This window comes from Girardinichthys multiradiatus, chromosome 11 (genome assembly GCF_021462225.1).
Source record: "Girardinichthys multiradiatus isolate DD_20200921_A chromosome 11, DD_fGirMul_XY1, whole genome shotgun sequence".
Classification (NCBI taxonomy): Eukaryota; Metazoa; Chordata; class Actinopteri; order Cyprinodontiformes; family Goodeidae; genus Girardinichthys; species Girardinichthys multiradiatus.
Window position 1 is genome coordinate 152,120 of NC_061804.1, and position 26,339 is coordinate 178,458.

The 26,339-nt window shown below is 45.8% G+C and overlaps 2 protein-coding genes across 4 annotated transcripts; both read right to left on the reverse strand.

The window, feature by feature from the left end:
* Positions 1 to 824: 824 nt before the first annotated feature.
* Positions 825 to 14,704, reverse strand: pwwp2a (PWWP domain containing 2A). The gene is made up of 2 exons (XM_047378873.1): positions 12,780 to 14,704; positions 825 to 3,640 (listed from the first exon to the last, which is right to left on the reverse strand). Exons 1-2 carry the CDS (start codon positions 13,643 to 13,645, stop codon positions 1,945 to 1,947), a joined length of 2,562 nt encoding a protein of 853 aa, XP_047234829.1. The 5' UTR covers positions 13,646 to 14,704; the 3' UTR covers positions 825 to 1,944.
* Positions 14,705 to 15,930: 1,226 nt separating this feature from the next.
* oatx (organic anion transporter X) lies at positions 15,931 to 25,059 on the reverse strand. Of its 3 annotated transcripts, none has more exons than XM_047378875.1 (16): positions 24,776 to 25,055; positions 24,494 to 24,577; positions 24,235 to 24,402; positions 23,841 to 23,914; positions 23,635 to 23,764; positions 20,301 to 20,404; positions 20,070 to 20,224; positions 19,106 to 19,274; positions 18,857 to 18,980; positions 18,670 to 18,785; positions 18,516 to 18,570; positions 18,221 to 18,380; positions 17,650 to 17,758; positions 17,486 to 17,564; positions 16,673 to 16,800; positions 15,931 to 16,346 (listed from the first exon to the last, which is right to left on the reverse strand). In XM_047378875.1, exons 2-16 carry the CDS (start codon positions 24,518 to 24,520, stop codon positions 16,175 to 16,177), a joined length of 1,770 nt encoding a protein of 589 aa, XP_047234831.1. In that variant the 5' UTR covers positions 24,521 to 24,577; positions 24,776 to 25,055; the 3' UTR covers positions 15,931 to 16,174. The 3 variants fall into 3 exon arrangements, with proteins under 3 accessions (XP_047234831.1, XP_047234830.1, XP_047234832.1); XM_047378874.1 differs by having other exon boundaries at positions 24,494 to 24,689; XM_047378876.1 differs by having other exon boundaries at positions 16,177 to 16,346; positions 17,486 to 17,560; positions 24,494 to 24,689; positions 24,776 to 25,059.
* Positions 25,060 to 26,339: the final 1,280 nt, after the last annotated feature.

The following is a 26,339-nucleotide window of genomic DNA, read 5'->3' on the forward strand; positions in this document are numbered from 1 at the left end:
GTCCGGGCACTCTTTGCTGCTTCAGAACCGGGATAACTTTTGTACTTGATGGAACCAAGAATTCTGCTCTCAAGCAGAAAATCCTGCAGGAGAATGTCTGACCATCAGTCGCTGACCTTAAACTTAAGCTCGCTTGGGTTCTACAGCAGGACAATGATTCAAAGCACAGCACCAAGTCCATCTCTGAATGGCTTAAAAAAATGAGGCTTACCTAGTGGCCTAGTCAATGTCTGATATTAAAGCAGATTGAGATGCTGCTGCATGGCCTTACACATTGGAGGTTTTTAAAGCACCAACCTGTTTCTGAATTAAATTAATTGTGCAAAGCAGAGTGGGTCCAACCTTTCCCCACAGTGTTGTTAAAGACTCAGTTACCACAAACACTAGAGGGCAGCTGTGGCTGCACAGGTTGAACAACTAGCTATTAGGTTCAAGGTGTAATTACTTTTTCACACGGGTCCAGGTGGATTTGGGTAGATTTTTTACTTTTGAAAACCACTTTTTTGTTTTTACTCAGGTTATCTTGGTCTGATATTAACATTTGATGATGATCTGAAACACCAACGAGAGAAATCTGTAAGGGGTGTAGATACTTTTTTACAGCACCAGACAGAATATGATGGCCCCACGATTTATCCAGTGCCTGCAGGTATTTTCCCACTCTGAAGGTCAGAAGCAGCTCTGCAGACCCATTTACCATACATCTGTTTGCAGGTGAGAAAGTCTGAGGGCTGCAGCCAGGCGTGCCGATGAGCAAGGCACTGGCAGCACTCCAACAGTCAAACAGCACAGAGAAAGAGTGAAAATGATGACGACCACGAGGATTCAAAGAGCAGCTTGACAGTTTATTAACAGATTTAAAACAGGAGAAAAACATGTACACTGGTTCAGAATCTCTGATCTGCAAACAGACGGTAAAAAGAGTCCGACAGTAACACAGCAGAGAGAGAAAATCCACCTTCATCACCCTCGTCTGTCTAACAGTCAGTGTGTCCTACCTGTCCTACGTGCCCCTCAGTCCATGAACTCAAGCTCAGGGCTTCCAAACACAGAGTGAGTGAGAGAGAGATCAGGCCATCATCTGCACAAAACATCTCTGAACTTCAACGTTATCAAAACAGGAAGAAATGTAAAGACCGTTGATCGTAGATAAATCATCTGTGGGATCAGCACACGACACCCTGCTTACAGAGGGCTGACCTGATTAATAAGAACCCGACTCTGTTTACAGAGACCAGGTCCAGTTTATGGATACCTGACCAGACTTACTGGGACCTGACCAATTAACTCAACTGATTTTTGAAGCCAATCAAAGAGCAGCTGTGATGGTGTATGGAACACCTAGGACAGGTATCTCCGTCTCTCAAACACGTTTTGGACACCCAGCCTCAGTTTGGACCACACTCATTTTCACAGTTAAATGTCTAAACAGAACTTCAAAAGAAAGTACAAATATTTTCAGTCAAAACCCAACAGGAAGCGATGTCAGCGTGCCAGCATTTCAAGCCACAGTTGACCCAACGAGCCTCCCTGAAGGGGGCGCCACAGCATCATCGAAAAATAAAGAAATTAAACTGTCAGCCATTTTGATCAATAACCTCAACATTATGGAGACAGATGAGTTATTAGTGTTTGTATCAGGAGGTCTGATAAAAGAGTGAGGTCATTATGATGTCAACTCTGTCGGCCTATCATCAATGAGAATCTCCTGAATTAGAGTTAGAATGCAACAGGTCAACGGAATGATGACATCAGTTTACAAAACGAAATGTGAAGCGAGCTGAAATGCTGCCACCTGACAGGTGGAAGATACAAGCACCGCCCCCTGCCATGTGAGGCTCCTCCCCTCCTCTCCACACAGGAAACAGTCTTTATCAGTCTGGGTTTGGCTCCTCCCACCTCATGTTAGGGGCGGGGGCCTGTGTAATAGGGGCGGGGCCTATGTTACGTCTCGAACTGCGTAAGCAGCGCGCGGACCTCGGGTGTAAGCTGTTTGGCGGCACTGGCGGCCTCTGCAATGGCGCGACGGTACGGCCCCTTCCTCTTCTTGTCAAAGCGTGACTGAAATGTCTCGAGGAATGGCGAGAGCTGAGCAAGCGGCAGAAAGGAGGTGGTCGGAGAGCCAAACCAGGAGACCCGCGCTTCCTGCCGCACTGCCAGTCCCGTGTCACCGCGACGTGCCACAGTGATACCCAGCACGCGCGCCGGCCACCAGGGGAAGCCGTAGATCTTGGCCCAGACGATGTCACCGACACACACAGTGCGGCCGTCTGGCAACAGACACTTGGATACTGATTTGGAGAAGACCGACGAAGAGGATGAAGACGAGGAGGAGGAGGACGTGGACAACTTCCTACGCCGCTTCATGTCACCTCCTTCCTCCTCGTCCTCACCTTCAGCTGTAGGTGGAGCAGGGGACAAAGATGGTTGGCAGCGAGGAACTAACTTGGTGGAGGAAGAAGGAGGTGTAGGTGTGGGGCCGGAGGAAGAGGAGGGCAGGCCTCCAGGAGGAGGGAGGTCATAGGTCTCTGTGGAGCTGCACTCTGAGTGGGAGGAGTCTAAGGAATAAGAGGAGGAGGAAGGTGGAGGGGGCTCCACCTCCTGCCAGCCAGCTCCTTCCTGCACCCCTTCGTTCTCATTCGTTTCTATAGTGACAGTGCCTGCACACGGGGGAGGAGGTGCTGTAGGAGGAGCTGTGACAGGAGATGGAGGTGTGTGGGTGGGGCTTGTGGCAGGCTTAGGTGATGACTCAGAGGTGGCGCATGGTGCTGGTTCTTCGGTACGGTACCTTTGAGGTTTGAGGCGCATTCTGGGCGGCAGTGGTGTGCTGATAGCAGTGCTGCTCAGGTGTTGCAGGCGACGGGTGAAGTGAACCTTCTGACTGTGGTTTTGCAGTGCAGCAGCCCGAGTCACTGCCTTGCTGTGGTCCTGGTTCTGGTCTTTGGGCCGGTGGTGTGGTGCCAGCTTCTGCAGAACCTTGCGGTTGTTGGGGAGGTCAGAGCCTTTGGTCAAGACCTTCTTAGAGTTTAACTTCAGGCGCATCTGGCTGGATGAAGCTGCTGAGGATGAAACCACACGGCGAGAAGAGGATGTCACTTGTATCCCTGACGAGCGTTTGTCAGCAGCGCTGCGTCCTGACTTGTCGTCAATCTTCAGACGTTTCAACTCAGAGGACATCGGAACGTCTGTGGGTCGCCGCCGTCGTGATGCCTCCTCGCTCCGCAGGTCCACCGAACCTCGCCGTGCCTCCCTGTGACTCCCTGACGCCACAACACCTTTACACTTGTCACACAGAACCTGCCGTGGGCGGAGCTTGATGGCGTTCATGATGGAAGTGGGCTCTTCACAGCGGTAGCGACGTTTTGGCCGTTTGATTTTGCGTGGTGGTGGCTGAGGTAAGGCCTGGTTGTAGGTGTCCCTGATGAACAGAGGAGGAGGGTATGGCGCCCCTTCCTGGAACAGTGGAGGTGGTTTGGAGCTCCATGGTTGGGGGTGGGAAGGGATGACAGAAACGACAGAAGCCTCTTCCTGGTTGGTGGACAGCTCGCTGCCAGCGGTAACTGTCTGCAGAGACACTAGAGGACGACCGCGGTCATTACGTCTGGGAAACATGGTGATGGGTATACCGTACGGTCCGAACCTGCAGACACATAGACAGACACTATATCAGTGGCTAAATCAATTATCTTGAGCATCATTACTATACTGGTCAGTGCACTGATCAATGCTAGTACTTTGTAACATAGTAAGTAAACAGTAAAAGTTTCTGATCAATAATTGACTGGATTAGAACCCTTAACAACAGAGTTCCCTCTGACAACTGACCAAGAAACAAACACCAAGGGAAACTTGCAGTGAAGGGACAGAAAGATTTGGAAAGTTTGGAACAGCATGCTTTTGTGGATCAAAACCAGAATTGTCCTGAACCCAACCAGGTAGACAGGCTACAGGAATGACTTAAGACATTAAAACCTGGATGACTTGTCACCTGTAAAACTTCTTAGTCTGACTATTACTCTGAGTGGCTCTACAACCTGTGCAACCTCTGTAGGGTCCAGGTATCCTCCTGTGACCTAAATCCAATAGAGCATCTGTGGGACATCACGTTTAGGTTCATCTGATGCCACCAGGTTGCACCTCAGACTGTCCAGAAGCTCAGTGATGACTTGGTCGGGATGTAGGGGATACTATAGGACACCATGTGTCATCTCTTACGGAGCATGGCCCATTGTTGGCGGTGGGGTGGGGGTTACCTTTCAGAGTCAATGCAATGACATTTCAGTTTACATTTCTCTGACTTATCAACCTCTGAGGGTTGATAGTTTTCATTTTCATTAAATGATCTGGCATCCTTTTGTTCTGAACGCATTATCCTTTCCAAATCAGAATGGATATCCAGCAGGACTGAGATCTGATATGTTTTCAAAGTTCCTTTAATTTTTGGAGCAGAGTATGAATCTACATGAAGCAACTAAACACATCAAGCTAAACTGTCTCATATACAGGTCCTTCTCAAAATATTAGCATATTGTGATAAAGTTCATTATTTTCCATAATGTCATGATGAAAATTTAACATTCATATATTTTAGATTCATTGCACACTAACTGAAATATTTCAGGTCTTTTATTGTCTTAATACGGATGATTTTGGCATACAGCTCATGAAAACCCAAAATTCCTATCTCACAAAATTAGCATATTTCATCCGACCAATAAAAGAAAAGTGTTTTTAACACAAAAAACGTCAACCTTCAAATAATCATGTACAGTTATGCACTCAATACTTGGTCGGGAATCCTTTTGCAGAAATGACTGCTTCAATGCGGCGTGGCATGGAGGCAATCAGCCTGTGGCACTGCTGAGGTCTTATGGAGGCCCAGGATGCTTCGATAGCGGCCTTTAGCTCATCCAGAGTGTTGGGTCTTGAGTCTCTCAACGTTCTCTTCACAATATCCCACAGATTCTCTATGGGGTTCAGGTCAGGAGAGTTGGCAGGCCAATTGAGCACAGTGATACCATGGTCAGTAAACCATTTACCAGTGGTTTTGGCACTGTGAGCAGGTGCCAGGTCGTGCTGAAAAATGAAATCTTCCTCTCCATAAAGCTTTTCAGCAGATGGAAGCATGAAGTGCTCCAAAATCTCCTGATAGCTAGCTGCATTGACCCTGCCCTTGATAAAACACAGTGGACCAACACCAGCAGCTGACACGGCACCCCAGACCATCACTGACTGTGGGTACTTGACACTGGACTTCTGGCATTTTGGCATTTCCTTCTCCCCAGTCTTCCTCCAGACTCTGGCACCTTGATTTCCGAATGACATGCAGAATTTCCTTTCATCTGAAAAAAGTACTTTGGACCACTGAGCAACAGTCCAGTGCTGCTTCTCTGTAGCCCAGGTCAGGCGCTTCTGCCGCTGTTTCTGGTTCAAAAGTGGCTTGACCTGGGGAATGCGGCACCTGTAGCCCATTTCCTGCACACGCCTGTGCACGGTGGCTCTGGATGTTTCTACTCCAGACTCAGTCCACTGCTTCCGCAGGTCCCCCAAGGTCTGGAATCGGCCCTTCTCCACAATCTTCCTCAGGGTCCGGTCACCTCTTCTCATTGTGCAGCGTTTTCTGCCACACTTTTTCCTTCCCACAGACTTCCCACTGAGGTACCTTGATACAGCACTCTGGGAACAGCCTATTCGTTCAGAAATGTCTTCTGTGTCTTACCCTCTTGCTTGAGGGTGTCAATAGTGGCCTTCTGGACAGCAGTCAGGTGGGCAGTCTTACCCATGATTGGGGTTTTGAGTGATGAACCAGGCTGGGAGTTTTAAAGGCCTCAGGAATCTTTTGCAGGTGTTTAGAGTTAACTCGTTGATTCAGATGATTAGGTTCATAGCTCGTTTAGAGACCCTTTTAATGATATGCTAATTTTGTGAGATAGGAATGTTGGGTTTTCATGAACTGTATGCCAACATCATCCGTATTAAGACAATAAAAGACCTGAAATATTTCAGTTAGTGTGCAATGAATCTAAAATATATGAATGTTAAATTTTCATCATGTCATTATGGAAAATAATGAACTTTATCACAATATGCTAATATTTTGAGAAGGACCTGTAGAAGGAGGATCCTTCCAATCAACGGTAAACAATTTTGACATGTCACTCATTTTTCATATTTGATCTCGATTTTCACAATAAAGCCCCATATGCAGAAATTAATACATAAACCTATAACTTCAGCCCAGTATAAAGTTTAAATGTCACTGAAAAAGGTCATAACCCTAACCCTAACCCAGCACCTCTAGATGTCACTCCATTCACATCTGATGTGGAAATTCAAAATTACAATCTCTGGAATCCACCAATATAATCTTAATTTATCTCTATAATCACACCCTAAGAGGAATTATGATGTCCTGTTCAGGTTGAGAGTAGACCATCTATGTCACTAAAAATGTCACCTTTATATTCCAATAATTCTTAGTATATTTATAACCCATTAAAATGAAAACATTTAGTTGTCACAGAATATCTCCAGACTTTAAAACAGCTCATCATGAGCTTAACTGACCACTTTTTAGCAGACTGCCAACATGTGACAAATAATCCTGAAGCTGAAAGGAACTGGGCTGTAGACCCTTTCCATAAACATGTCAAATTATGCTTATTCAACTACTAGTTTAGATCTCAGGAAACTTTCTGAAACAACCTTGGACTCATTTGCGAAAAGTCGTCATTTTCTTCCCTTCTTAATGGATGCAATCCTAACGGCCCCATTATTGTGGTTGTTCTGTTTATAAGAATGTTACCTACAACCATATTCAGAACTGAAGAAGCTTTTTGGATGAGATAAAACATCTTCAAGAAACAAGAGAAGAAGTCCACTTGATTCTACTGAAGCACTTAGGATGGTCATGTTCTGGATGACAGAGAGCCTACAGCAGCTTCATTAAACACAACATGGACCTTAAAGTTCATGAAGTTCCATGTTGGAACACTGAACATGTAAGCAACTGGTTTGTTAGGATTATCCAATGTAATCTGATCCTGATCCAGTTGTCTCTCCCTCAGAGCCCAGCATGGTCAGCATGTCAGAGGTCATGGGTCAGACAGGAGAGAAGACCAGAGGAGAGGCTCTGAGCAACAGCAGTCAGCTTTATCTGCCAAGTTTGTGACGCAAACCAGGTATTTGGCTTCGGTTCCACTTTGCTCTCAATTTTTTCAGAATTATAAAAGGGAAATAAAAATGTTTTTGTAAATATATAAAATGTTTTTTACAAATCTGGACTCTGACTGTGAGGTGTCAGAGAAACAGTCGGTCTCTGCTGACAGTGCTCTGTAGCGCCACCTGAAGGTAAAAGCCTAAACATCCTGTGTGCAGGGTGTGTGGGGTCTGCAGAGGTTATAGCTGCCTTTTTCCTGACCCTTGACCTGTATAAGTCCTGGATGGAAGGAAGGTCAGCCCTGATGATTCTCTCTGCAGACCTGATTGTTGGTTGCAGTCTGGACCTGTCCTGTTTTGTGGATGATCCAAACCAGATTGAGACGGATGAAGACAGGACAGACTGAATGATGGCAGTGGAGAACAGTAACAGTGATGTCATCTGCAAGCTTCAGGAGTTTCACAGAGGGGTCTGCTGAGGTGCAGCAGAAGCTGTTAAAAACAGAGGCCCTCAGCAACCTCAGGAGAAAGCCCAGAAGAAATGGTCAGGTCTGACATTCAGTTTGGATGTTTTTTTATTCTCAGGGCTGCCTTGCTTTGTTGGGCTGGACTAGTCAGAACTATTAGCTACATTTTATTTTCATACACCTGCAGCTGGACAGGAAGTCCAGCTCATTTATTCAAGATGGTTCTCCAGTTTGCCCTGGAGGAAGAACAGTGTGAGCCATGTTTGTTAGAGCACATCACGCTGGTACAGTTTTATCCAAAGGTGGATACGGTTCTGTCTTGCAACTTGACCAAGTGTATGTAAATGACCCCACCACCAGCCAACCACAGACAGGTCATTTTCATCCAATCAGAGAATTCCTTGCAAATGCTGCATTCGGTTGGTTGAAAACAGCCAAGAACAACAAACAACCAGCAAATCAAAATACTGCAGCAAGCAGCAGAAATGACAAAATGATAGGATTTAAGAAAACACGAGAGACCCTAATGAAGTAGGAATAATACATTTATATAACCCTTTTCAATAAGGTTAACCAAAGTGCTTCACTGTGAGTAAAATAAGACATAAGAAATAACGGTAGGATAAAAAAATAGAGAGGCAAAAAGTGTCACTACTGGCTATTAAAGCCATCTTTAATAGATGTGTCTTCAGTCTGGACTTAATGAGGCCCAGGTCAGAGGTCAGTCTTATTTCAGCCGGGAGTTTATTCCAAAGTCTAGGAGCTGCCACAGATAAGGCTCCGTCACCTCTGAGCTTATATTTAGACCATTGCTTCTCCAACAGGTGCTGATTTGAGGCCCTCAAGACAGACATGCCCACCAACAGTTAAAAGATCACACAAATACAACAGAGCCAAACTATTTAGAGCTTTAAAACAAGCATTCAACGTTTGAAACCAACCCTAAACTGGAAGGGGAGCCAGTGAAGAGATTTAAGTATTGGTGTGATGTGATCCTGTTTCCCAGTGCTTGTTAGGAGACGGCAGCAGCATCCTGGATGGTCTGGAGACAACTCAGCAGAGACTGGTTTACATCGAGTTACAAGAAATTACAATAGTCCAGACAAGTCATAAAAGCATGGACAGCCTTCTCAAAGTCATTAGAATATAAAGAGCTTCTGCCAGGAGGTCCTCACCACATTATTTGTTTGTCAAGGTTAAAATGTGAGTCAAAGAGCAGAGAGAGGAATCAAGGCCAGCTGCTGCTACTGTGTCCACATACATTCAGTTCTGTCCTCATTTAACATTAGATATGAAGCAGTTGCTGACTTGGAGATACAGACCCACAAAGAAGCTGCTTCGTCCTGTCACAATTTACTGGCAGATGTATTTCTATGTCATTGGCAAACTAAGATGTGAAAATATTAGCAGACAATAGAGAAAACATGTTTCTTCATGAGAATACGACAAGACTTTTACGTCACATCTAAAAGATGTCTTCCTCCAAAGATCTACTGTAAAAATATTATTCAATCGTCACTTAGTAGCTCAACAAATGCCAGAATATTGCCTCAAATATACAATAAAAGGAAGCACATGTGTTTGACTAATTATCACTAAATTCGACCGTTTTGTTCAACAGTTTCTGCTGATTTGCTGGTTATAATTGGCTGTTTTCATCCAACCGAATGCAGAATGAAAAAGACCCGTCTGTGATTGGCAGGTGGTGACATACACTTTGTCAAGTTGCAACAGAGACAGAACCGAGCCCAGAGACAGAACCGAGCAAAGAGCAGGTAGAGCAAGAGCATCAGAGCTGAGTGTGCACCAGAACACCTATAGAGCGAGTGTTTAGATTGAAATGCACACATCACAAATTGTTGTTTGTTCACATAGATACGTGACCTCATATGGGCCTCACTGTGCCCCTCATATGGGTCTGACTGTGCCCCTCAAATGGGTCTGACTGTGCCCCTCATATGGGTCTGACTGTGCCCCTCAAATGGGCCTCACTGTGCCCCTCATATGGGTCTGACTGTGCCCCTCATATGGGTCTGACTGTGCCCCTCATATGGGTCTGACTGTGCCCCTCATATGGGTCTGACTGTGCCCCTCATATGGGTCTGACTGTGCCCCTCATATGGGTCTGACTGTGCCCCTCATATGGGTCTCACTGTGCCCCTCATATGGGTCTGACAGTGCCCCTCATATGGGTCTGACTGTGCCCCTCAAATGGGCCTCACTGTGCCCCTCATATGGGTCTGACTGTGCCCCTCATATGGGTCTGACTGTGCCCCTCACATGGGTCTCACTGTGCCCCTCACATGGGTCTCACTGTGCCCCTCATATGGGTCTGACTGTGCCCCTCAAATGGGCCTCACTGTGCCCCTCACATGGGTCTCACTGTGCCCCTCATATGGGTCTGACTGTGCCCCTCACATGGGTCTCACTGTGCCCCTCATATGGGTCTGACTGTGCCCCTCATATGGGTCTGACTGTGCCCCTCATATGGGTCTCACTGTGCCCCTCATATGGGTCTGACTGTGCCCCTCATATGGGTCTGACTGTGCCCCTCACATGGGTCTCACTGTGCCCCTCATATGGGTCTGACTGTGCCCCTCATATGGGTCTGACTGTGCCCCTCACATGGGTCTCACTGTGCCCCTCATATGGGTCTCACTGTGCCCCTCATATGGGTCTGACTGTGCCCCTCACATGGGTCTCACTGTGCCCCTCATATGGGTCTGACTGTGCCCCTCAAATGGGCCTCACTGTGCCCCTCACATGGGTCTCACTGTGCCCCTCATATGGGTCTGACTGTGCCCCTCACATGGGTCTCACTGTGCCCCTCATATGGGTCTGACTGTGCCCCTCATATGGGTCTGACTGTGCCCCTCATATGGGTCTCACTGTGCCCCTCATATGGGTCTGACTGTGCCCCTCATATGGGTCTGACTGTGCCCCTCACATGGGTCTCACTGTGCCCCTCATATGGGTCTGACTGTGCCCCTCATATGGGTCTGACTGTGCCCCTCACATGGGTCTCACTGTGCCCCTCATATGGGTCTCACTGTGCCCCTCATATGGGTCTGACTGTGCCCCTCACATGGGTCTCACTGTGCCCCTCATATGGGTCTGACTGTGCCCCTCAAATGGGCCTCACTGTGCCCCTCACATGGGTCTCACTGTGCCCCTCATATGGGTCTGACTGTGCCCCTCACATGGGTCTCACTGTGCCCCTCATATGGGTCTGACTGTGCCCCTCACATGGGTCTGACTGTGCTCAGGTTGGAGGCCCAAATAAAAGCCCAACCCTGTTTCCGTTTCCAGATGCATGTTGAGATGGAAAAGAATCCAGATTCCAGGAAAGTCAAAACGAAAGACAGAAAAACAAAAACATGTTCAGAAATGATTATTTTTTTAAAGTCAACTTTTAAATATATGGGGATAAATATGAAAGAAATGAAAGAGCTTACTAAATTGGTCCTCCATACAGAGACAGAACCAAGAGAGCTGAAAGATACCGGAGCACAAGCCCAAACGGGTTCTGAGTGACTAAACAGCATCTGACCCAACTGCTCTGGTCCAATGATAAAAGCGGTTTTCTGGCATCAGAACCTGCTGGACCATTACATGTTGCTTTGTTGAATTCCTTACCGTTTCCCAAACCATTCCAAAGTTAAGAGACGGATATTTCTAACATTTCAAAACCACAAGTTTAGTTTTTCAAGAACCTGAGTTTAGCAGAAGATAGTCTGGATGTTCTTCCTCAGTTTCCCTCAGAAGGTTGGATCTTATGTCTGTTGTAAGGTAATCATGGTTCTGGTCACTGCTCCAAACAGTGACCAGAACCAATATGATCATGTCTATTTAATGGGTTCATACTATGATTTCATCATAAACTGCAGAGATAGACAAATCTGATGTCCAGAACATGCTGGTACCTCCTTCATCAGGCTGTGTGAGCTTTACTGAGACAGCCTTACAACGGTATCTTCAGGATATGAACAGCCTCAGCTGCTGTCTGGCTGCACTGGAGCCATGTGAAGAGGTTCAGCTTGGTGGCCATCACCTGTGACACCAAGTCCCAGCTAGATGCACTACCTCCGTCACTGTCCTGCAGATGAACCACATTACATCCAAACCGGACCTAAGCTGCTAACCCAGTTCTGTTAGGGTATCTGTAGACAGTCAGGAAGATACAGCCCTGTGTGATGATGTTCTGATGCAGAAATGTTGTTTCTCAGAGACTGAGCATGGAGACCACCTGGGGAACCTGAGTGCAGCTTAACTACTGCAAAAACACTAGAGAAGGAGTTCCTCCAACACTGTTGATGCCGGCAGAGGAACAACTGAGGAACCACTGATCCTCAGTTAACTTCACTCTTTTACTGGATGGGTGGATGAACAACATCAGGACCATCTGGACCATGCTCTGCTGACACTATGAAGCTCAGGTGATGCAGGTGAAATTCTAATAAAGCGGCTTGTTCCACAGAGAGACGGTTCCTGCCCCTCTTTCACAGTACTTCCTAAACTGGGAGCACTAGAACCAGCCAGAACTAATCAGAACGTCTGGTCTCCTTTGGATGTTCAGGTGTTGGTGGGTCTGTAGGTGAACCTGGAACCACCATCAGCTGATTGTCTCCAGCCTGGGATCGTGAAGCTATCAGGATTGTGATCTGGGTCTCCAGGCTGTTTCTCTGATGAACATTTAATAGATTACAGAACAACAGCATCCAGATGTTGCAAATGTACCTTTTTATTATATATGTGAATATTGTAAATATTTATATTCTGCAATACAAAAACAGAACCAGAGAGCAAAGTGGACCGGAGTCAAATTCCTTGTTTGTATGTACGAACTTGGCAATAAAGCTGATTCTGATTCTGATCAGAACCGATCTGAACCAATCAGAGTCGATCACTGACTGCATACTGGTGCGTCATGATAACAAAACCCAGCCTGACATAAACCCACCTGGCCTCAATGGTTCTGTTCTGACTCTGTTTGGGTTTAAATTAAAATAAAAACAATAATAAACCGGCAGCTCTCTTCCTGTCACATGAGCCAGTCAGAACCCATCTAAGACCTTTAGCAAATGCAAATATCCGGGACAGGAACCAGTAAAACCAGAGAAATTAGTAAAGGTTCTGTTTTGAGTGAAAAGATACCTTTTGGACACGTCCATCAGAACCCCTGAGAAGACCTGCTCCCCCAGCCGGAATGACACCACCAGCGCGTCATCGATCACGTGCTCCAGGCTGACCCGGACCTCTGTACCAGGACTTAGGTCCAGCAGGGACCTCGGTTCCGACCCGGAGCCATTCTCGTGTTTCGCTGAGCTCTTACGAAACCTGGTACCAGGTTGTGGATCCTCGTCCAAAACGGAATCCTCCGTAGGTCCAGACCCCAGCTCTTCTTGGTCCAAAATCGTATAGCACCGGTCCAGTTCCGTGGTCTCTGTAGGTTCTGCCGGTTCAGCCAGGGAAAGACCGGCCTCGGAGACCGAAGCGGGGTCCGGGACCGAGTGCAGAAACACTGCGGGGGGTTGCGGGTCCAGGGAGATGGTTCGATAGCTACTGGTACTCTCTGAGCTCAGCAATCCAGGAAAGACCCTATCAGACCCGCTGCGGTCCACAGGGAGGTCCGAAACGTCTTTGCTCGCGGTTTGGTCCAGGTGGGCGCCGCTCCGGTCCAGCAAATCGTCTGTGGACCCGCTCCGGTCCAGCAAATCGTCTGTGGACCCGCTCCGGTCCAGCAAATCCTCTGTGGTTTGGCTCCGGTCTAGTTGACCCTCTGTGGTTCTGTCTGTCCCGGGTAAAACCGGTCCCGCCCCGGGCTTCTGCTCTGGACCAACATGGCGGCCCTCCCCAGATTCTCCGTTCTCTGGATTCCCGCCTGGACTGGATTCTGGGGAATTGCTGGGCTCCGCCGGGACCTCATGGTCCCCCGGCCTCCCCGGTCCCGGTTCTGGCGGATCCTCTGACCGTGTTGTGCTCGGAACCACAGCTCCTGGCTCAGCAGCCACGGCCGCCATTTTGTTCCGTTGATCTACTGAGTGGCGATAAGGCCCCGCCTTCCTGCTCCGCGGACTCCTACCTGGAGCTTCTCTGATTGGTCCGAACTCCTGTCAATTAACTATATAGGGGCAGAGTGACGACTGTGATTGGTTAATTCAGCTCGAGTCTGTGACTCCGCATCGTTTCTCAGCCGGTGAAACAGACGCAGCGCCAAGTGGTCGGAGCTTCCCTCCATGAAACACTCCAGATCTCAGGCGGGAAGACCCGTTAGGATCCAGCAGCAGAGCGGATCACGTGACTGATGGGGCCATATCAGAGCTGTTCAGATGCTGAGACCCTAACATTTAAAATGTCTGAACAAAGTCACCACGATGAACTCTAGGCTGTGCATAATCCTGCAGCTTTATTAAGATATTCCACTTTAAATAGTTATTGACACAGTAAGATTGGACCTTTCTGGACTGTCTCCTCCCATCTCGCCCACTTTTCTCTTCTAGCTACTGCTACCTCCAACGATATTTGCTTCTTTATTCATCTCAGACATCTTCCTCCTGGCTCGGATCTGTTTAGGTGTGTTTCTCTCTTAGATGAAGCCACTAAAGGAGATACCATTCCCATCAACTCTACTTTTTCTTAAACATAAAAAGTACTCGTGGATCAGTACCTCTAAGTTTTTTTGTGTATCTGCTCTGTGTTTTCAAACCCCTTTGTAGCGGCAGAAGGCTGCTCAAAATAAGCAAGGTTCTGGTCTGGAAGAAGGTTTTATTACTTTTATAACGGAGTCATTCCTTTTCACTGCCGCCTTATGAATGCTCAAGCGGAGGGATTGCTGCAAAGTCAGTGGGTAGATGTAGTTGGCTGGGTTTTCTTAGGATGAAACTTTTTTTTATACATACAGTAATATTAAACTCAACTTGATTAAATGTTTAATAACTAGGATCAAATTAGAATTTAAATGTGTTCTATTAAATCGAAATGTCTGTATTTCTGTATAGAAGATGGGTCAGACTCTTGATATGACATTTGTTGTGAATTGGATCTCTAGAAAAAAAGAAATTGAATTGAATTCCTTTAGGAAGCAAGCTCCACCCACACCACTACGTATAATATCCAGCTGACCCATCAACCAGCTGACTGTTGAGGAACGAACCCTGACTGGATCAAAAGACAGATGACAACTGGACTGAATCTGGACCTGATCACTGCAGCCTAGTTGGAAACATAGCTGAGGGTTTATAGTCTTTATTCACATCTTACACAGTAACTAACTGTTCTAATCACATGGACCAGAATCTGACCAGTTATCAGATTTATTACTTCTGCTGATTGCTCTGTCAGTGTCACAAAGTGATCAAAAGGAAACAATGAAAAGATATGAGTGCCACGATGTAAACTATTTAACACAAAACAGCTTAAAGTCCAAATGTGCACAAAGAAAATGAAAACTAGAACAACCAATGGCAGAAACAAGATACAAACCTGAGGTATGAAACCAAAGCACAAAAACATGAAATAACATGGAGAAAGTGACGTGAAGTAAAACATTAAAACACCCACAAAATAACAAGAAATAACCTACTAGAGGTCCTCCAGCAGGAACTGGTGCAGCTTGCAGATAACCGTGAAGATTAGGACCTCCATGTCTCTCATCTGGAAAAGGCTGGAATGATACAGTACCTTTAATTTTCAACCTATGCAAGTAGGTTTCGGTATAGTAAGGACACCTTCCCAGGGAGATGTTTTGGACATGTGACACTGGAAGGAGGTCTATGGGCACAACTAGGACACCCTCCAAAGACTAAAGCCTCTTTCAGACCATCCTTTCAATCCGTTATCTGTAGATGGTCCTTACATCTCACCATCAGTAGAAAGGTCTGCACACTGAATGAGGCAATTGTCTCAGATCCACCTGGAAGGAACTCACAGAGTAGGAACAACTTTGTTGGGGTGAGATGGGACAAAGTGACAAAGCTAAGACAGCAGCGGCCATTCAGTCTGCAGAGACACTGGCTGGTCCTCCAGTGTGTATCTGGTCTGAGAAACACGTTGATGTGGTGGAGATAATAAGATGCTGATGATGGAGAACAATAGCTTTGATTGTTTTTGAAGTCTTGAATACATTTGGACAGACTGACAAACAGCTCACACAGATATTGGTGTTGGGGAAATGCCCTTCACACATTTTATTGTGTCAGGGATATAGGCCACGGCCCTTCAGATTCATGATCCTTGCTGCGTGTTCTGGAAGCACACATAGCCAGTGAACCATGTGTGCTAATCTGAGAAAAAAAAAGATCATCTCTCCAGTTTCTCAATACTTTTATTGGTGACTGGCAATAAGTGCTTCAAATAAGAATCGGTGATCGATAATCAATGTGTTACATTAATAACTAGACATTAAATGTCATTCATCATCTTTTTAGCTCATATTCTTCTGATCAACCTGAAATCAATCACCTGTTTATTTATGGCAGATGAAATTTTAATATTTAAATTCTGAATGTATCTGATTGGTTGATGTTGTGTTCTCACTGGTCCTGGCCCTGTTATGTAGTATCATCTGATTGGTTAGAGAGCATTGAGGCCACCCCTTCTTTATCTTTCAGTCCTTTTAAAGCTACACCTTCCTTCACGGCCACGCCCCAGTCATCAGGAGACACCATGCATTCCTTCAGTGACATGCCCTCTTTCAAGTGGGAGCCGGAGCTTCTTCCAGACCTTGACACACAGAGTAATTAATAGTACTGGTCAGGTTATTGACTGGAAGGCATAACTGATCGGTGAGGTGCATCATCTGTGATAATCTTAAATCAGCTTCAAGAACCCCAACAATTTAAATAAATGATAAGGCAGTAACATAATGTTTCTGATGTTCAATTGTCCTGTTGGTAATGTCTGCATACTTTCATCAGAACAAGCTGAGGTCACATTGTGTCTCTGTTGTTCAGTCAATAGCTGAAGAGTTCTGGAGCCACAGTGCTTCTGTGTGTCCCACTAAATAACCTCACATCAGGCAGTGATGAGGACAACATTACACATCTCACCTGTTTTCCTCCACATCTTCAATGGTGTCAGGCAGTGGCTTGTTGAGTGTCTCTGGCAGGAAACAGGCAAAGCCACTAGCCAGCAATGCTGCACCCCCATAGACCATACTGGGCAGTGCAGGAAACACCTGGGAAAGTCAAACACCACTCTGTGGATCAGTTGCTACGTTGATGATGTCATGGTGTACATACAAGCAGTAAGGTGAACAATTCAAACTAAATAAATCATGAAAATATCCTAAAACAGATAAAGCTGTTTTTCTTGAAGAAAGAAAAATCTCTTCTGAAGAACCATATAGGAGTGCAGCAGAGGGCTTGAATCTAGCTTCACCCCCTCATAAACTGGCTTTGTTGTTGATATTGTTACTAAAGTATATACCTCCATCCCAACCAATTTACACAAGCAAGTATTTCCTTTGATTAGGGACCCCATTGCAGATACAAGTAATATATGCATCCCACTGATATTAGGCATGCTTATCAATCACTTACTAATCAAATTCAGACCATTATCTAATGTTAAGATTATCGCCAAAATGTTATTGTACTAGATTAGAATTAGATGCAACTGGACTGTAACTGGCCTTAACTAAATGGCATTTGGACCCTGTGGATTGAGTTGGACTTGATGTAACTGCAGAAGAATCGGACCTGTTGAAGTTGTGCTGTATAAATACTAAAACTTGTTGAGGATTGTTTCTCAGCTGGGACCATCACCAATCTTCATCACAGTGTCCAAACCGACCAGCCACTTTTTAACAATAAATTGTACCAACATGTTCTGGTTTGGGTTCTGCTTATATCAGTGATCACCTCATCCAGGATAAGGACTGCTGGGGCTGCCATGCTGCCAATTCTCGACATTGTGGAGACAAATCCCATTCCCGTCTGCCTGAAAGTACAGTGTATGCGTTATATGTTCTGATCACCTCGTCGGAAGTTCTGATGAGGACACAATCAAGCCTATTCAGACTCACCTGATGACGGTGGGATAGAGCTCACCGGTGTACAGGTAGACGGTGGTGAAAGAGGCCGAGGTAAAGGCTTTACCCAAACAGGCCAGGGTGGTTCTGAGGCTCTGCATGTCTGCAAATGTTTGAACCAGACTAGGTCGGCATCAGGACAAAACTCAGGGCTCCACTCAGAACAGGATCAGATCAGAAACAGGCTCATAATACTGATTAGAGATCAGGCATGCAATTTGTGAAATAATTTGAAACATAAACAGGACCAGAATTTGGTCAGAATCACAACCACACAGTAAGAGATCACCAGTATACTACAATATATCAGGACCATAACCAGGGTCAAGTCAGTATTTAACACAAAATCTAAATAAAGATTAGAGATCAAATCTGGATTTAGCATAAGAGTCAGTATCGGAACAAGGACCTGAAATAGGTCTGGGTCAGAATCAGAAACATGCTACACAAAGCATTGGAATCACTGTCAGAACGAAGATCAGGATCAGAATCCAAATAAAGAAAAGGCTTAGAGATCAGATCTGAATTTAGGATCACATCAGGACCAGGACCAGAATCACAGTACCTGTGGGGACAAAGATGTTGGCAAAGATGATGACAGCCGACAGGAACAGACACGACACCTGAGACACCCGCCTCCCCAGGTAACTGAGCATGCCCAGAGCCAAGAATTTTGCAGGAATATCTACAGCTCCAAAGATGATCTGCATCAGGTAAATACTTACCTGGAACGACCCACAGCCAATCAGAACACAGTTCAGTACAGGACAGCCCATCAGATGCCAAAAACAAAGAATAAAACCACAGCAGAGGTAGACAGGTGAGAGGATAGCCTGGTGGGCAATAATCAGAGGACTCACCCCAAACTTCTGCAGATCCATTGCCAAACCATAGTAAGCAAAACTGGTGGAGAACCTGCAGACAGGTAGATATTTGAACACCTGCATAGGAGATACAACATGAACACTAACCACAACAGAAATAAATAACACTTGATTAAGGTAAGTTTCTGACCAGACAGCGATCAGACAGATGGAGATGCGTCTTAACTGGCTGGTCTTCAGCAGATTAAAGGCTGTAAACGACGAACGACTCGACTCGATCTCTTTACTCATGTGAGATTGAAGTACCTGTAGTCACATGGTGCCAAAGTGAGGTCTTGGTTGGTCAGAGTACACCTGTACATGTAATCAGAACCTACCTGTAAGGTCAGTTTGTTAATAATCTCCGGTTTCCGATTGATGCGAGCGACTCTATGGAGACTCTTTAAGGCCTCCTCAGACCGGCGGTTCAGCACCAACCAACGAGCTGACTCTGCATACCACCTGACCATTAGAGGAGAAACATGATACACCTGACCAATCAGAATGAGAGATGAAACAGCTGGCAAATCAGGGTGGAGGCATTAAACACCTGACCAATCAAAGAAAGGCATTGAGGCTTCACTGACCAGCTGTAGGCAAAGAATATGAACTGAGGAGCACAGGTGACCAGCTGAAGCTTCCTCCAGTCTCTCAGCCAATAGGCAAGGCCTGCCAGGATCATCTGACCAAAGGTGAAGAAGAAGGAGGTGAGTGTGCCCACTAGTGTCCTTGTTTTGGTAGGGATCCACTCTACCTCTGGAGGACAAACAGGAAGGCAGTGAGACACAAGTAGTTTAAAGGTAAACATTCAAGAGAAACAAAAATGTATGAATATACCTTATTCAACAATGAACAAGGAATGTTTTTGAACATTTTTGACAATAATCTGATTTTCTCAATAAGTTCTAACATTTTCAAAAAGGGCCAGTAGAGAACTGACTGGAGATTTGATTTAGAAAATGAAGAAAGAAGAGAATGGATGGAGTAAAGAACAATAAAACCACTTCAAAAGTGGTATTTAAATAAAACGTTTCCTAAATTGAATAGCAAGAAAATGTTTAAGTCATTTTGGATCAGTTTTGATATATAGAGTTGTGACAGTACTAGTGTGAGATTGCAGGTCTGTTTGGACTCCCATAGGTTTATGTCTGGCTGAGTGCTGCACGTAGCTGGATTTCCACTTTAGCTTATTTTTGTTCATATGTGACATTTCTATTTGACTTGATGTTGTTACAGGTCAGTCATTGAGTTCTGTGCAGATCGACCCATGTGTCTTATGGCTTTGGTTCAGTCCACGTTCTCCATTGACACTAGCTGAATGACATCTAATGATCACAACCAACAAACTTTAGTCCTCATGCAGACTTTGCTGTTGCTTTTTAAAGAAACACAAAACATAAAACTCCACACTAAATGCTCTGCATGGGTTCAGATTTTAAATGTACAGGTGTGTACCAAACTCAAAGGACTGTACTGAAACATTTTAGTGCAAACACGTGTATTGTTACACCCCTGGGATCTACATCTAAACAGACAGGTAAACATCTGTACTGAGAGAGACTCCATTGAGGATGATTCCAGACACGGCCATCCCGCTCAGAAACCTGAAGATGCAGTAAACGGTGTATGAAGGAGAGAGGGCGGAGCTGCATCCTAGCACTGCCAACTGTAGATACGACCATATAAGGACAGACTTCCTCCCAAACCTAACAGAAGGAGACTGTGAACTTGGAGATACCTGTAAGTAATAGAAAGGTATAAATGTGACACGGTGATACTTACCTGTCTGACAGGCCACCATAGATGATGGCTCCTGTTAAAACTCCACCCATATAGATGGTCTGGATCATCTGTTTGAGAGGACGCAGAGAACACACCAGGTCCCACTGAGAGAGATGGGTGTAGACAGAGTCAGTCATGTTGATGAAATCTCTAACAGCTCTTAATTTTAAAGCCATTTCATACTTTAAGTAAAAGAACCCTACAGAAACTCCGACTGATGGTGCATAACCTCCTGCACTGCACAAGCAGGCAGCCTGTTTCAGGAGCTCCCACTTTTTCATTAATTTTTCTTTTATAAATATCTTGTAAGACATGCTCTGCATTCCTGTTTTTTTCCACCTTGGTGTACACATTATGGAGATAGGGTAACCCTAACCCTTTTATTTTCTTTTTTCTCTGCATTTGTATTCAGAGAGCGCGTGAGCAGCCATGCTCCCAGTGTTTACACCAGCTGGTAGTTCTCGGTAGCTCAGCTGCACCACCTCCCACCGAGCAACCTGATATATTCAGCGAGCTGAGGAGGAAGAGATGTGGAAGAAAAAACAGGTATAGACCCATCATCACGGGAAATGTGAGATCCCTTCCCAACAAACTGGATGAATTGGCAGCACTAACCTGCCATCAGAGAGGCTACAGAGAGAGCAGCTTAATTATACTGACTAAGAAGTGGCTAACCATGCTAACTCTGGACACAATTACTGCAGGCCAAAAGAACTAAGGGGAGCTGTAAGAAGAGAGGAGGAGTTCCGGCTGTAACTCTAGACATTTAACTATCGAAGACATGGTTTTAGGTAAGGACATTGAGCTGCCAGCTGTTAGCATGAGGCCATATAATAAACCGTGGGAGTTTACACATTAACTGTGTGTGTTCCCCCCTCTGATAATGTGGCAGCTGCCTGTGAGGTCATCCACACTGTTACCAGCAGACTGCAAACATAGCATCCCCAGGTCCTTTTCCTGACCTCCAAGGATTTTAATCATGTCTCCCTGTCCTCCAGTCTCCGCACCTTCACCCTGTATGTTACTACCTGCACGAGAGACAATACAAATCTGGACTTATTGTATGCCAACACTAAGGAGGCATACAGCTCATAACCTCTCCCTCCCCTGGGAGGCTCAGATCACAAGCTGGTTCATCTCCAGCCTCTCTATTTAACCCCTTGTACACAAAGAACCAGATGTGACACACATAGTAAAGAGATGGTCTGGAGACTGAAGAAGTTCTGAGGGACCATTTCAGCTCCACTGCATGCGAAAAGCTCTGTGCTCCTCATTCGAAGGCGTTGACAGCATAACAGACTGCATCACGGACTACATTAACTTCTGCGTGGAAAACACTGTGCCCCTCATGAAGGATCGGGGATGGAGAGCTGTGCAGAAGAACGTGAGAAAGAAGATCAGGGATTGAAAAAAATATCTACAGAAAGAAGATGGAGGACCAGCTGCAGTAGAACAATAGCAGTGGGGTTTGGAAGAGCCTGAAAACAATTTCAGGTTAAAAGCCAAATTCTCAGGCTGTAGGAGATTTAGGGTGAATGATCCGAACAAGTTCTTTAACAGGTTTGATCAGACACTCCCCCCTCCGCCAGCCCAGTCGACCCTTGACACCTGCCTGCTTATCTTCCCAGACCTTCACACCTCTCAGTTATTACTCACCCACTCTAATCCAGAGAACTCCATCCCACAGCCCCCTCCTCCACCACCATACTGTCCCTTTCTACTCTTCAGGTGAGGAACAAGCTGTGAAAGATCAAGGTTGGAAAGACTGCAGGTCTGGGTGGCATCAGCTCCAGGCTCCTTAGGGGCTGTTCAGATCAAATGTGAGGCATCATGTTCAACATGAGTCTGAAGCTGGGGAAAGCACCACAGCTGTGGAAAACCTCTTCTGTGGTACCAATGTGGAAAATCACACTTTGATGAGGACCCTCCAGAGGTAGGTCCACAGCCATCTTTGCCACCTGGTAGGTCTTTGTTGGATCTGCTGCAGTTCGCCTACTACCCTGGCATCGGGGTGGTTGATGCCATCATCTCCCTCCTGCACTGAGCTCTGACCCACCTGGAGAAGCCTGGAAGCACTTAGAAGATCATGTTCTTTGATGTCTCCAGTGCTTTGTGTACCATCGAGCCTGGATTTCTAAGGGACAAGCTAGAGCGCTCAGGAGTGAACCACCATCTGTCCCTGTGACTACTGGACTACCTCACTGACTGCCCGCAGTATGTGAGAACATGGGACTGTGTGTCTGACATGCTGGCCTGCAGTACGCCCAGCAGGGAGCTGTTCAAGCATTGTTTTTGTTCACCTTCTACACTGCAGACTTCTCCATCAACTCCTCAGGCAACCATCTAAAAATGTTCTCTGACAACTGCTATTGTCAGCCTCATCGCAGGTGAGTACTACTCAGTGTACAGACAGTGGATACAGAACTTTGTGGACTGGTGCCAGCGGAACAACCTCCTGATCAACAAGGTAAAAAACAAGGAGCTAGTGGTGGATTGTTGCACCACACTGACGGTGGTGAACATCCAGGGAACTGACACTGAGATAGTTGACTGTGGGTGTTCACCTGAACAATAAACTGGACTGTGATCACAACACTGATGGTCTTACAAGAAGGGTCTGAGCAGACTGTACCTGCTAAAGAGGCTGAGGTATTTTGGAGTGCAGGGGTTGCTCAATAAGACCTTTCTTGACTCTGCGGTGGCGTCAGCCATCGTCTTTGGTGTAATATGTTTACAACAGAAACTTTATAACCATCACTGCTCCCAACAAGCAATAAGTGTTCACATCCTTTTTATAATCCGCAGTTTCTTCACTTCTAGTAAAGTCTGTTTTTATGCTCAAACTCACACACCTCCTAAGTTGCACATGCTATATTTAATAATTATTATTTTGTCTTGTAAGTTTACCCTTAATGTACATCCATTATTTTTATGTTTTTATATTTTTTACTTTTGTGTGAATCTGCCTGCTTCAATTTACCATTCGCTTTGCTGCTGGTGCACCTGAATTTTCCTACTAGGGACAATAAAATGATTTCTATTCTATTCTATTCTATCAGGCAACTTATTTATCTTTTATTTTAAAAGGAACTTGTTTTTCATGATTAATAAGAAATATAAGCATGACGGCTTTAATTGTAGCAGCACTGAGTGAAGCTAGATGTTTTACTGGAGATACTGGGAGCCGCTTCTTTCTGCTGCAGCTCTTTGGATCCCCAGGTATGGACCACAGCCTCTAAATAAGATCCTTGTTATACAGACAGTAGAATTTGAAATAATTAAACATTCACGGCTCTTTTTTCCATCAGCCAATGTTAACATGATCTCATGTTACCTCGGAGACAGTGGTGACTGAAAACTCTGATTGGTCGAATCTCCATCCATCCACACATCCTTCAGTCTGCAGCTCACTGACGTTCACAGAACTGTTTAGGTTCAACAGGTGCCACTGAGGCTCCGCATACCTGGGTTAACACAGGAAGTGATGTCAGAGATGTCACTGTCACACCCAGCAAGCATTGAGACTAGGAACTTGTGTACCTCCTGCAGCGGTCAAGTCTATTTCCTGAAGGATCAGGAGGAATGAAGACTTTCAGCAATTGCTGCTCATCCACCTAAAACAGCCAATCATAGCCAGCCATCACGGAAACTAACCAATCACAGACATAATCAGCCCTAAAGCTACTCACTGATAACCATCAGAAGTCAGACCAATCACAGACATTATCATACAAAACAGCCAATCACAAAAACATCCACAACCAACTACCTTATTCAAGGTATTCATTAACGTAGACAGCCAATCAGAGCCTCACATTAGAACATTCATTCCCAGCAATGGCTCAGTAGTCTAAACTGCATCAGGTCTGAGTTACTATCAGAGTGCAGGTTAATACAGAATAAAGGCTATAACCCAAGCAGGCGCACAGGTTACCTGGAGGGTGAGAACCAGGTCGGGCAGGCTCTGATTGGTCGCTGGGTTGCAGTGATGGGATGGGATTCCTGAAACAAAGTTGTTTAGCAGGTTCTGACTCGCCATCATCAGACCCGGTAAACTGATTAGGGTCACATGGATCCACTGGTACCTGCCAAAACCCCCCACCTCACCATGGCAACCAGACAACAGGAAAGTCATGTTACACACCTGCATGAATCCAGGTAATCAGATTACTGCAAAGAAAAGATGGTCTCACCTCCTCAAGCAGGTCTGTGAAACCCATCTTGGCGAGAAGATGAAGGACAGGAGTGGTCGGGAGAGTTCAGGATCGGAGCTTCAGCTCAATCATATCAAAACATGCAAGACAAAACTCAACCTTAACCTTAACCACTCAGTCCTTCTTTCCCCTTCAGAGACGGATCTGTCTGCAGCCGCTGAGGTGAGCTGTAAAACTGAAATATCCGAGCAGTCTGCTGGGAATTCCTGCAGGATTATAGAAGAAAACAAGCAGAAAAGAGGATTTTCTGGCTGTACTTACAGTCTGAAGGCTGCTGCACACATGGACAGAGGGACAGGGAGGACAGAAGGAAAGATGGATGGAGGAAGTGTGGGGATGTGGGGAGCAGCAGAGGACAGTTTGCAGCACATTAATGATTGAAAGAAGAAAACCAGGAGTTGGTCTGATGATTCAAAATTGAGCAGGTCTTGCTCGTGATCCTAACAGACTCCGGTCTGCTGGGATCAATGAGTCTCCTGAAAGTTAATCATCGGTCAAACACAACCAGCTTCAATTATCCATCTGCTGTTTTGAGCAGAAAAAACAAAAAAAGACTAGATTCTGTTTCAGAGAATGTACGAGTTAGAACCGGCCCTGTCCTGGTCTCCTTGGCCCTCCCTGACCCCCTTCGCCAACCCCACAGAGGGTCAGATTTATTTGTTTTCCCGACTTTGCTCCTCACTGAGTTTCTCTGTAGAGAGCTCATCCAGCAGTTTCAGACAACAAATATCTCAGCAAGTCTCCGACAGCTGGACCTCGTAGGATGTGTTCTGTCACATGGTTGTTCTAAACTGTTTAGTATCTAGAGATCCCTCAGCCAATCAGGAGGCAGCAGCTCAGGTACATGTAGAGAATGAAGCTGCTGGAGGATCACCTGGAGATTTCCTCAGATGTTCCTCAGAAAGAGTTACAGGACCGGTAACCTCTGGACATGGTGTTACGACCTGAAGCTACAGGTGTGTTGTTTCTCAGGTAAAACCTGCTATCATGTCACTTTGATGTCATGGATCTGGATCAATCAGGGACAGATTTTTTGAAGAAGTTCTAAAAACTCAAACTTAACCAAAGCTGATCTTGAAGCTGGTCCAACAGAGACTCCCACCCAGCTCCTCCTGCAGAGTCCCAATGTGTTTCCAGACCAGGAGTTCTAGGTCTGTCCTGGTGCCTCCCCCCACTGATACGTGTATAGGATACCTCCACAGGGTGGCATCCTGATCAGATGAACCACCTCAGTGGACTCACGAGTTCCCTGAATGGGTCAGACTGTGATCCATTCAAGATGACTCAGCAATGTCTGTGGATCTTTAACAAAGCGTAAGTGAAAGTTTAAACCCGGGTCAAGTACGGACCCACTTTCCTCTGCAGCTGCTTAGGTTATATCAGTGCTTCTCAGAATTTTCTGGCCTATTTCTCCCTGCTGATCCGTGCAAGGTCCAGCAGTCACTGGGCAAAAGACGGGGTCTACCCTAGACAGCCCACCGGTCCGTCACAGGGAACCACAGGACAGCAGGCGCACCGAGACCCAGACCCAAGGCCAAAGAAACAGTCTGCTAAAATAAATAGAATACCGTATTTTCCGCACTATAAGGCGCCCCGGATTATAAGGCGCACCTTCAATGAATGGCCTATTTTAGAACTGTTTTCATATATAGGGCGCACCGGATTATAAGGCGCATAGAATAGAAGCTACTGCAGTCAAACGTTTGACTGGGGTTGCGTTATGCATCCACTAGATGGAGCTGTGCTAAAGAGAATGTCAACAAAACAGTCAGATAAGTCAGTCAGTCAAACTTTATTAATACACTACAAACCAGCGTTCTGATAA

What these genes read in the sequence shown, in the direction of transcription:
- pwwp2a (XM_047378873.1), bottom strand. Translation starts at nt 13,645, where the DNA reads ATGGCGGCCGTGGCTGCTGAGCCAGGAGCTGTGGTTCCGAGCACAACA. An exon ending in CTGATGGACGTGTCCAAAAG is followed by an intron (nt 3,641 to 12,779) that starts GTATCTTTTCAC and finishes ATGTGTCTGCAG; the next exon opens with GTTCGGACCGTACGGTATAC.
- oatx (XM_047378875.1), bottom strand. Translation starts at nt 24,520, where the DNA reads ATGGGTTTCACAGACCTGCTTGAGGAG. An exon ending in TATGGTGGCCTGTCAGACAG is followed by an intron (nt 20,225 to 20,300) that starts GTAAGTATCACC and finishes TCCTTCTGTTAG; the next exon opens with GTTTGGGAGGAAGTCTGTCC. An exon ending in TTAACAAACTGACCTTACAG is followed by an intron (nt 18,786 to 18,856) that starts GTAGGTTCTGAT and finishes ATGTGACTACAG; the next exon opens with GTACTTCAATCTCACATGAG.